The 12,213-nt window shown below is 43.0% G+C and overlaps 2 protein-coding genes across 2 annotated transcripts; one reads left to right on the top strand and one right to left on the bottom strand.

Moving 5' to 3' along the window:
* Window positions 1-4,656: 4,656 nt before the first annotated feature.
* Window positions 4,657-10,146, top strand: IAQ61_007175 (uncharacterized protein; the record flags this gene model as incomplete). Its single annotated transcript, XM_066097476.1, has 9 exons — window positions 4,657-4,772; window positions 4,843-5,747; window positions 5,807-6,043; window positions 6,116-7,052; window positions 7,098-7,326; window positions 7,374-7,687; window positions 7,740-8,260; window positions 8,316-9,715; window positions 10,093-10,146. The coding sequence occupies 9 exons, from the start codon at window positions 4,657-4,659 to the stop codon at window positions 10,144-10,146; spliced, it is 4,713 nt and encodes a 1,570-aa protein (XP_065952518.1).
* Window positions 10,147-10,171: 25 nt separating this feature from the next.
* On the bottom strand, window positions 10,172-11,825 carry IAQ61_007174 (uncharacterized protein; the record flags this gene model as incomplete). The annotated part of the gene is made up of 3 exons (XM_003840838.1): window positions 10,172-11,419; window positions 11,473-11,513; window positions 11,564-11,825. The coding sequence occupies 3 exons, from the start codon at window positions 11,823-11,825 to the stop codon at window positions 10,172-10,174; spliced, it is 1,551 nt and encodes a 516-aa protein (XP_003840886.1).
* Window positions 11,826-12,213: the final 388 nt, after the last annotated feature.

Raw genomic sequence — 12,213 nt, 5'->3', positions numbered from 1 at the left:
ACTGCAAGTTAAAGGACTACCACTAATATATATTAGTAAGTAAACTTAGGGACAGGACCTTAATAAACTACTAGGAGGCTCTATAAGTGCAGGGATATATATAGTAATAGATCTATTAGATATAGATCTAATTAGAAATCCCTTATATAATCTTTTAGTATATCCTAAACTAAACGCTATAATCCACGCTATAATCGCAGTAGTAATAGGGAGCAAATCTCCTAAAAACCCTAAAAGGAATACGCACTAGGACGCTCTACAAAAAGAGCTAAAATAATAGAAGGATCTCTATAACTACTAAATAGGATAGCAATTTAAAGATACAGCATATAAAGAAATTAATACTCTACTAAAAGCTAGTACCTAGAAGGAGATTAATAGGCTAACTAAAGGAGAGCATCTACTCCTACTTAAATAGGTGTTTACATACAAGCTTAATTAGGATAGTTACCTAATTAAGTATAAAGCAAGGATAGTAGTAAGAGGAGATCTATAGCTTACTAACTTAATTTATTTAACCTACGTAGCTACCCTAGTAGCTTAAACCTTTAGGACTGCAATAGCTATTAGAGCTAAGTTTAACCTTAAGATATATTAATATAACGTTGTTAGAGCTTTCCTTAACGCCTTAAGGGATTAACACCCTATAGTTATCTATAAGCTACCTAAAGGATATTAAATACCTAGGAAGTGCGTTAAGCTTAAACGAGCTCTATATAGATTAAAAGACTTACTATTATTATAGTATAATAAGCTCTTAACTACACTCTAAGAAAATAAGCTTATTACTTCTAAAGAGGAGCTATGCCTATTCTTTAATAGAGATTACAGTATCTTGTTAATATTCAATGTGGACGATATCCTATCGCTCTATCACTAAAACTACGCAAGCCAAGCTTACAAAGTTATCTAAGCTCTAAAGCAAAGATATACTATAGAAGAGAAGGGACCTATAAGCTAGTTTCTAGGGGTAAGAGTAATCTAGGATAGAAAGAGATAGATAATAACACTTATTTATAATAAATATATTAACAAGATTATAAAGAAATTTAATCTAGTAGAGATAGGAAAATTCCCTACTACACTACTATTAAGTAAAGATATTAAAAAGAGCACTAGAGAAGCTACTAAAAAGGAGATTAAGGACTATTAGGAGCGCGTTAGATTAATCCTTTACACCTTAATTATAGTGCGCCCTAATATTACCTATGTAGCCTCCTAGCTCTCCTAATACCTTACTAACCTATCTAAACAACACTTTAATGCAGTTAATTAAGTAATTATCTATCTATACTAAACTTAATACTAATTAATCTAATATAGGAATAGGGATCCTAATAAGCTTATAATATATAGTAATGCGTTATTTGCTAATAATATTAATACTTAGCGATTATTACATAGATACCTAATTATACTCTTTAGAGGACCTATTATTTAGAAGGCAGCTTAACAATTAACTATTACTACTTTAACTACTAAGGTAGAGCTCCTTGCGCTTAAGCAAGTAAGTAAAGAAGTAATAGTGTTAAAATACTTTTTAACCAAAATACACCTTACTTTAGATACTACCTAGACAATTAATTATAATAATTAATAAACTATTAGGTTAGTAGTAGGTAATAATAAAAGGATCACTACTAAGCTACGCTATATAGATATTTAAAACATATAGCTTAGGTAAGAGTATATAAAGGGATCTTTCTATATTACCTACCTACCTACTAGTAATATACTAGCTAATAGGCTTACTAAAAACCTAACTATATAATAATTTATAAGGTTTAGGGAGCACCTAAAGTTATATAATAGTAGAGTATATATTATATAGTATTAATTAAAGTAAGATAGTATATAAGATCTATTAATATATAATATAAAAATAACTAACTATAGCCTACCTCTCTATTATTAACTAGGTAGCTTCCCTAAGGAGCTCTATTACGCGCGCAAAGCGTGCCTTAGAGTCTATAGGGGGCTACCTAGGTTACCCTATCCTAGGATCTATAGGGGGAACCTTAGAGGAGCTAGAGTCCTTATCTTCTAATAAGGAGCTCTAGGTGCCCTTAGCTATAGAAGTAGCCTTACGCGCAAGCTTAGTAGTAGTAGTAGTAGCTTTTACTAGCTCCTGCTATTTAGCCTTACTCTCCTTAAGGAGCACTAAGACCCTTTACTTCTTATCCTTAAGAAGGTCTTAGCTCTTACCTACCTACTTCCTTACTAGGAAGGATAGCGTAGAGTATTAGGTAAGCTTAGGGCTATTAGTTTATTAGTATAAGATCTTACTAAAAGTATTATAAAGGAAAAATTCTTGTATAGATTATATATATTAGGATATAGCTATACCTAGAGGAGTACTACTAGCACTAAGTCCCCTTACTAGAAGAGTTATAGCACTTACTATTAGACTTATTAAAGAGCGCTAAGCGTAGATAATTTAGACAAGTTTTAGCATAATAAATACTAGGCTCTCTATAGTAGGAGGATCTTAGGGTCTCCTTAGGAGCTAGAGAGGGAGTAGGCGTAGGAGCGGGGGCCTTAGGCAGGGTCTAGGGGGGAGCAGGAGCTAGAGTAGAAGCGCCTTACCTTAGCTTTATAATCTTAGCTATAGTAGTAGTAGCTATATACTTAGCTACTACACACTCTATAATAGCCTTACGCTTAGTAGTAACGCGCTCTTCTTTAGTAGTAGTAGCTTTAGTAACTATAGCTTTAGCTACGTAGAAGGTAATAAGGGTAGTATAGGTAGAGTAAGCATAAGTAGTAGGTTTTAACTTTAACTAAGATATAGGTTAGTAGGGATATAAGTATAGTTTAGATCTTTAGGGTTATATAATCTTATAACTTAAGCTATAGTAAAAGATTATAGTTAGGTAGATAGAGTTATAGAGCTCTGTCTAGATAATATCTACACGCGTAAGCGCAGGCTAAACAAGGAAGGCGCGCTAGTTAGTATCTAAAGGGTAAGCTAATTTAACCCTTTAGATATATAACACTCTAATTAGCTATACCACCTACTAACTATAAGCGCAACTATAATAACAAAAGATCTACCTACACCTAGGGGGTGTGTTATAGGAGGAATATTAACTAGATTATAGAGTATCTTAATCCTAATTAATCCTAATTAATCCTAGTTAATACCCCTGTATAACCTACTATCTAATTAACTGCTAGCTTACTACTAAGTGCCTAATAAAAAGTAGGAGCTCTAGTAAGGAAGGTTTACTAATTATTTACCTTCTAGTAAGGGTAGCTAAAGCTCTATATATATAAGTCTAATCGTAGTAGATATAATCTAATAATCTATCTCCTAAATCATTCCTAACCTTAGTAATCTAAATTTCCACAGATACCTATTACTTTAAAAGCTATTAATATTAGCTTTTCCTTAAAGGTATTACTCTATATAGTATTAAATAACTAGTAGAAATCCCTCTTAGTAATACTTATAAGCCCTTAGGAGCTATCTAGAAAACTAGATAGTTAAGCTTTATATAAAGCTATAAAGGGAGTAAATACTATAATATTAAGTAGCTAAAGGGTATAAGTGCTATAAGGGGGATATATTATAAGTAAGATCTTATATTTATTATAGTACTTAATAAACTCTATTATTATATAAGATCTATAGCTATTAAGGATAAGAAGCTAGTATAAAGTATAAGCTTTAGCTTTTATCTTATAATTAAACACCTCCTTAAGCTAGGATACCCCTAGGGTATAGCTTATCTACCTACTTAGTAATCTTATAAAAAAAGCTTAGTATTATAATAGGTTAAAATCTTATAACTAGGTATCTTATAGAGCTCTAGATTAGAACTAATAAATAAGGGTAGGAGTAAAAGTAGTACTATTAGCATATATATAAGCTATAGTAGTAATCTACTCCTTATTACTATTCTAGAGTATAGCTCTAATCTTTTTCTACTTATAGGCACTTTTATTAAATATATATTTAGTTTTTAATAGTACTTTAATAAGAAAACCCTTCTTATCTATATTATAGATATACTAACTTTTAATATTATATTACTTTATTTTTTAGTATAAAAGCTTAAAGTATAAGCTATACTTAAAGGTAGAATTAGCTTTAAAGTAGTTATAATTAAGCCTAGTAGCCTAATAGGAGATAAGATTAATATTATAGTAGTTAATAAAGTACTATACCTAATTTTTACTTACTAGATTCCTTATTATTTTAGTTATAAAATTTTAAATAATAGTTTATATAAGGGGTAATCCTTACTTATAAAGCTCTTTAATATACTTTATAAGCTTACTTTCTTATATAGTATTAAGTATTTAACTATTTAGTAAAGTAGTAGTATATACTTACTAAATTTTCTAGTAGTATCTAGATAAGGTTAACTATAAGTAACTATACTTTTTTACTATTTCTAAGTATATAAAATCTTCTCTAAGAGTTAAGAATTTAATTACTATAAGCGTGTTATTAATAGGTGCTATAGTTATTAAGAAATTTAGTGTTAAAAATTTAGTGATTTTAGTGTTAGTGGGCGCTCGGTGGGGGTGGGCGCTCGGTGGTGGATCACGTTATCGATCTTAGCGTCAGACCCACCCTTTTTTGCAATTGATGCGAAACCTCGGGCTTCGCGGTCTGTGACTGCTCGAACACATCAGCCACGACGAAATATGCAGGCAAAGCTTGAACATGGACTGGGCGTACCAGTACCAGAGAAGAAACTGCGGGAAATTGCCAGAAATGTGGGCAATGTCTTGGGAAAGTTGGACTCTATGGACGATGTGAAGTAGGTAAGGATGCAGAGTCCGTGAGGCTTGAATTAGAAAAAAAATTGGACGCCACTGACAATGCCATAGAAATCTGCACAGTGTTACTGATCCTGTGCTCGAGACTGCAGATATACCGGACCTGGAATCTGGGCACCGCGCTGCTGCATCTAATGCGCTATGTGCTATCATCGACCATTGTCGAAATCACGGTTCTGAAAACGTGCTAAGTGCGATACTAGAAGACTCGATCTGGCTGAGAATTTTTCAAATCTATCTCCACAGATCTGGTGAAGCGAAAGGAAAATCTATGAGACAGATTCTTGTGACGTTGACAAATGTCATCACGCAAGATCAAAGTCCAAGTGCTTTGGCGCTGCGCGAGCAAGCTGCCAGTACATTTCTGGACATCATCTGTGAACGACAAGATCGATTCAAAGTGAAGCCAGCTTTGCAAGGACTTGCCCACTTGTTACTCAAGAATACCATCTCTATCGCACAGCTAGTCCAAATATACGAGAAACAGGCTGCCGCGCTGTCGCAAGGACCTGTAGCATCCACTAGTCCACAGACGCTCTTCAAGATCTTCCTAGGATGGATCGTACATCATGAGACCGCACTATCTGCGGGTCATTTGATTAGGAATTTCCTTATTGAAGCTCGGCAATTGCCGGACTATAACGTGGATATAAATAACGGCAGTACGGTGCCCCTATGGATTTCACCCGTGCTCGAAACGCTCCAAGATTGGCCAGACCGTATACTCGAATTCAAGACACATGTGTTTCCCCACTGCTTTCTACCAAATATCGAAGAGTATCTGCGCTTCCTCTCCGTTCTGGATTTTGTGACACACGTCCAACCACTGGGCACAATCCCTGAGTCACTACACAATCTCAACTGGAGTCAGTATAACCTTAGCAAGGCAGAAAAATTCAGGTTATTACTTGCTGCATTCGAGAGTGGAACGGAACTGTCTATCCTTCGTGTTTTCGGTGAGTATATGCATCATCGATCCGTTCAGCTCCGAGCTCCTTCCTGACTAAACGAGCAGATCAAAGAACATCTGCCAGTATACAAGTTCGTAATGGAGCGTTATTTCTTCCAGACAATATATTCGGTGCTTGGATGTCACATGCCGAGCCTGAAGTCAGACTCGCTGGCATGTTCCTCTCAATATATTCTGTTTCAGTCACAAAACCTCTGAACTATGGCGCCCTCAAGGCGCTGAGGCAGAATCTGGTACATCTTCATACCGAAACCGACCCGTACTTTCGCCGGGAGGTACTTGGTAACACACAAAGGCTTTTTGATAGGCTCCGAGCTTGCACAGCTACAAATGCAAGAGCTAAGTGTAAACAAGTTGCAAATAGTCAACACCGAATATCAGTGCCAAGAATTTGTCGCGACCAAGAATCCTCATTCCGCAAACAATTGTACCAGAATGTTGATCTGGGCCCAGTCACTTTCTTGACTTGGTACTTGGGGTTCTTGGAACGCGAATTACGTCCAACTGCAACATACCAGAGGAGGATAACCGCATTGCGAGCACTCACGATTGTCTTGCGTTCCGGCCTTGATCCCGGAGTACCTCAATCTGATCTCTCAAAGTCTGCTCAAGGACAGTTGAATTGGGCTCATGGTGTTCAAATTGCGAATGTCAGACTGGTACGAGTCCTGCTAGACCTGGTCCTTGACGCGTTCGACGACGTGCGCGACACAGCTGTCTTGGTGTTGAAACTTTGCCTTTCAGCTCTGCCACAAGATGAACAGCATGAGGTACTTGCCATCTTGCCGGTGTTTCTGCATCGAGCCGAGTCTCTTATGCTTCGCACAGGGCGTGCTGATCAAGCAGATGGCATCGCTCGGGCTTATAGTCTGATCTTTACCCTTGCAAACAACTATTTCGAAACTTCAGGTCACACGCAATTCTCAAGCAAACTCAAGTTGTTTGAGCACTTGAAGTCACAACTCCACGAAACACTAGAACTTGCTAAGACCAATCTCTCCGAGGCTGTCAACCATAGGCCTGTACATGGAACATTTGCGGCACTCACATACATTGTCGATCAACCTGGCTTCTATGAGAACATATCGAGCGAACCACAGCAATCAATCGTACAATGGGTAAAGTCCCATTGTGCTATTGTGAATAATGTAGAGTCGCTATGGTTGTGCGTCCACCACGTGCTTTGCGCAGATGCACCCGAAGGCCATGTTCCGGACGAGATTGAAGAAGAGGCTAGCTTGGATACTAAGGAAATACTCAGTTATTCATGGCGTGGACTCAAAGAAGCCAGGTACGTTCGAAGTGCTGTTACGACTCTGGTCGCTCACAAAAATAGTACTCTTCTTGGAACTGTTGTGACCAAAGCTCCGATTGGTCATGGCGATCGCGATTTCTTAACGCCCGAGTCGTTCGAGCAGTTGGGCCGGCTCTGTTTCACTCAACTTCTAGAACTTCGTCATCGCGGGGCATTCTCTACAGTTTCCCAGACCTTTGCAGCCTTCTGTAGACGCTGCGTAACATCGAGAATCCCAGAACTACAAGCATTGCCAGAGGCTTGGTATCAGGTAGGTGGCTCCTAGACGATCACGATGTCTATGACTGACAAACGCAGGAAACACTTCGCTCTATCCAAGTCAAGGCAGATGCTATCACCCGAAGATCTGCAGGCATTCCCGCCCTCATGACCGCATTGCTTGCCGCAGAAGCGCAGCCTTCTGGGAGCTTATTCCCTCGTGCTATGCAAGATCTCGTTGCGGAGACTTTGGTAGAAGCGAAAAGCGCTAATATTGAGGATAGTCGACTACCTCAAGTTCATGCACTCAACTGTATCAAGGAAATTTTCACAACATCCAAATTAAGCGTAGCATCGGAAGCATACATCGGAAAGGGTCTTGAATTGGCCGCCAGAATGCTGAACTCTGATATGTAAGTTATCTCTAGATGCGAATTGAGGAATGCCATCTTACTTGCAATATAGATGGCCCATTCGCAATTGTAGTCTCATGCTTTTCAAAGCACTAATCGAGAGACTTTTGGGTAGCGACGAAGCACAAGATTGGAAGGAGCGCGATCGGACGAAGACGTCTCGCTTTTCTTATGACTTTTTCCCTGCCTTACCGAAGATGCTCTCGGATCTGCTCGATCACAATGGTCCACTGAAGCAATCGATGGCTGGTACGTTGGACAGTAACTCACCATTCGATCTCCACGGCGCCGAGGGTGTTTTCCCCGCGCTTCAGATCTTGCGTCAAGCGAGACCACCCCAAGAGCACCTAGATGTCATTCAAAACGCGGTGACAGAGTTACTCTCAAGTCCGCATTGGCATTTACGAGATATGGCCGCACGTACCGTTGTTTCGATGCGAGCAACAAGCCAACTCTATGCCGTGAAGATTTCTTTGTTGTCAACACTGCCTATATCTACGAACCGACAACATGGTGTGCTCTTGGCCGTCAAATATATGTACATCAAGCTTTTGAAAAACTCGTCTGACTTCTGTAAGTCCTCTAGGCATTTCACAGGCAAAGTCACTGAGATACTAACGTCCCGTAGCAACTGAAAAGCTCGGTACTCTGATGGAGAATTTGGGCACTTATGCCAACGACTGGTATACCACAAGCGACTGCCCATTGATTCGGTCAGCATTCCTTGACATCGTTTCCGTTTGTGGTATTAATATGTTGCGCCGGCCGGATGCTCTTTCAATACTGCCTGCCTGGCAGCAACTCACCGCATCTATATGTATAGGACCGGCGTATGCTCTCCGTGTTAGCCACCGTCCCGGCAACGCTCTACTTCAGACGTCTTTGGCGCAGATATTTTTTATCGATCGAGTTATTATGCGTGATGACGCCTTAGACAGCTCAGTATCCGAGGACTATCAGGGTATCGATGAAGCACTCTTGATGCTTGTCGCAGATGACGCAGACACGTGCTGCGCAGCGCTAGAAACGCTTGAAACTGTCATCAGGCTCGAGGCCACCAACGGACTCACCATCCCTCTCGTGCTTGTCCTGACTGCTATACATAAAGTCATTCTCAACGCTGCCGACCCCGAGGTCATTGCAAAAGCGCAGGCAGTGCTTGCATCCGCTCTTCAAGATGACTACCTTCGTTTGGACTTCTTCAGATCTATCACCACACATCCGACCATCCTCACCCTCGAGAAACTGGAAACACAGTGCCTCAAGGAGCCACCGTCAAATAAGCAAAGTGCACTACGTCTTCTCGGCTTCTTCCTAGACTTCGCGTACTACAACCTATCTGGCCAGCGACGCATAATCCTGCTCGCTATCTCACGATACATTCGCCTCCTCCGCATAACCATCATCGACACCAACCCCTTCGATACTCGCTTCGCTGCCGCGCAATCCCTCGCCGCACTATCACACATCTACACAGCCACCCCTACATCTACAGCCATGGGACCCCTCATCCTTGCCCTAAGCCTACTCCTCTACGACCTCCTCTCAGACGACGACGATGAGATCCGCGACCTAACTGCCAACACCACAAACAGCTTCCTCCGCTCCCAACGCATTCATAACCTCTCCCACCGCAAACCCCTCCAAAATACACCCCCCTTACTAACCGCATCTCGCCTTGCCCACTATCTTTCCACCACCTTCACCTCCTCCCCTTCCTCAGCAAACCTCCTCTCCACCGCCCTTCGGCGTCTCACAGACACCGCCCCCTACCCAACCCCCCTTTTCACAACCCCCTTCTCCATCACCCTCGCTCAAAACCGTAAACAAGACTCGGCCCTCTTCGCAACAGAGAAACAAAATCTCTACTACGACCCCACCCTCGACATACCAATATGGACTTATATCCTCAAATCCTGCACTGCGGTACCCCGCGGCGCAAGCGCACATCTCGCTGCGTGGGTGCTGTCTGGTCTTGAGGTGTTGACGGGCACGGCGGAGAGGGAGCACGACGGCGCGTTGGGGTGGGTGAGCAAGGGTGAAGTTTTTGCGCTGGTGGGGCGGGTGCTTGGGGGCGCGGAGGTGGTGTTAGGGTGGAGAGGGGTGGAGAGGGAGCAGGTTTTGGTTGGGTTGGTGCGGTTTGCGGAAACGGGGAGACGGAGGGGTGTTCATGGGTTGGTTGTGCAGAAGGTGGAAGGGATTTTGGAGAGGGATGTCTTGGGGAGTTTGAGGAGGGTGAGGGGTGGGTTGGTGGGAGTTTAAGGAGGGTGTGAATGGGAAGAGGTAGTGTGTGTGATGGGAGGTGGGATAGATAGTGTATAATTTCTAGATAGAAAAGCATTCTGATTTGCGTTTTTTTGGATGATCACTTTATTATTATAGCAATGGCATGACAACATGTACAGTATCAGCGCATCGCGATCCTCAGCCGTCCATCCAAGATAAAATCGCCACATTAGTTCAGAGATCCACAGACCCTTAATCCTATCTAAGAAACAACTGCTTCAACTCACTCTGCTCAAATTGCCTACTAACAGACCCATACTTGGCCTGCCACGCGAAGAAGTAGCAAAGCGCCGCAAGCGGTTGCCCCACGAGACAAAAGCTCATCCAAAAGATCATGTTGCCCACGACCTGCCCCCTCGCCCACCGCCATCGCTGTATCTGGTCCGTTATAGCAATGAGCGGAATCTGCGCCATCATGCCGAGGAAGGCTACGCCGATGATGTTATGCGTTGGTACACCAACGAGGAGTTCGTGTAGGATGCCTGAGAAAAGGAAGACCAGAATCTGTGCGACGGCGGGGTTCCAGCCACGGCCTACAAGAGGCGAGTAGATGTGGCGACGCATGAAGTTTGTGACTGGCTTGTTCCATGTGGTCCAGTAGTTGCGCACATTGCTGACGTTCCACCAGTCGCCGTAAAAATCTCGGTCGCCAAAGGTCATTACTTCAGCGAGCGCATTGAGAGAAGATTGGAAGAGTGCGAAAAATCCACAGAGCCAGCAAAAGACGGAGATTGTGCTGAGTTTCATAATGCGCTCGGCTATAGAGGTGAGGTTTAGCTCGAGGATCTTGTTGATGCTGTTTTGGAGCAGGGGCGCGGCATATTGGGCGGATGCGATCCAGATTACGATGCTCAGGCCTACGACTTCGAGTAGTCGTTTGACAACGAAAGTCCAGCGGATGCGGTCGGTGCGCGGGTAGACGGGCTGGTAGACCAGAGTCGGTGCCCACCAGAAGTAGCAGAGATTCTTCATGTTGATGTTCTGCGGGTACGGGCACGTCTTATAGAGTTCTGGCAGCGGTTCGGCTTGCTTGGGGTGCAAATACGCATGTCGAAGGTCGCGGTTTGTGAGCGCGTAGGACATGCACTTGAGGAAGACGATGACCGCATGGAACTCGCAGAGCGTCCCGATGCCTGGGTGGTGGATGTTGTAGTATACCATCTTTGTAGCGATGAAGAGGTTTGCGACGGCATTGACGCTGTGAAAGAATGCCACAACGTGCCACGAGGTATTGAAGCTCTTGAGCGCGGCCGCATAGTCTGCTGGGATGTCGCTGTCCTTGTTCTTGGATATGCGACCGTACGCCTTCTTTGCTTGCTGGGCAGCGACATATTCGATCAAGTATGTAACGAAGAGGTGGGCAGGGACGAGCAGGTAGAGCGCGAGACCGGTAATGACGTCGGACCTTCGGTAGTCATGACAGCTAAGGCATATTAGGACGCCATACTACGTATATTGATTAGTAGGGGATATTTGTCTTTAAGCTTATTCTTTCTTACCTTTTTGAAGTTCACTATCATGAGTCGCAGGTTGGACACGACTGTTGAGGTTAGGGTGATGCGCATCTGTGCAGAAAGCGAGGATGCATACTGAGGACCAGGATCATGAGGTTTCTGAAGCCGACGAAATTGGTCGGAGACTCTCCCCCATCTTGTGTTAGAGGCGATGGACGTGATGATGAATGTGTTGCAAAGACATGGCGATATTTCATATCGCGACCACTCTTTCTGTTGCGGCCATTGGAATGGTCTCTGCCTCCTCGTTGAGGTTGAGGCTCCATGTTAGCGATAGGGCGGCCCTCTTGCGGACTATCAATAGCGGATGTGGACGTCATTGCGGTCATTGTCGCCATAGTCGAACTTGGTGGTGGTGGTAAAAAGGGCCCCCGATGTTCCTGCCCAAAGTCCAATGGCTCTTGCCAACCTCTTGGTTGAAGAGATCCCACTTGGAGAGCGGTGGAATTGAAGAATTGTGGAATTGTTTCAGGAATGAGGCTCGAAAACGGCGATTGGGGGGGGCACGGAAGCAGCTTCTGGCCCAGCCGCGGAACACGAAGGCGTGAGTGAACAAGTGCAAGCGTGCCATGGCTGCAGGACCCGGCAACGATCGGGTTGCACGGATAAGATGGGAAGATGGTTTTCCTTCAACGTTCTGTTGAATCGCCTCGTCGGCGGGGATATGCAAGTGGGCAGACAGACAGGGCAGGCTTGCGTCGAGTTTGCATGTGAACGATTGGGGCC

This window comes from Plenodomus lingam, assembly GCF_022343315.1.
Source record: "Plenodomus lingam strain CAN1 chromosome Unknown contig_27, whole genome shotgun sequence".
Taxonomy (NCBI): Eukaryota; Fungi; Ascomycota; class Dothideomycetes; order Pleosporales; family Leptosphaeriaceae; genus Plenodomus; species Plenodomus lingam.
The sequence above is the reverse complement of the archived record's forward strand: the minus strand, read 5'-3'. Positions and strand labels throughout refer to the sequence as shown.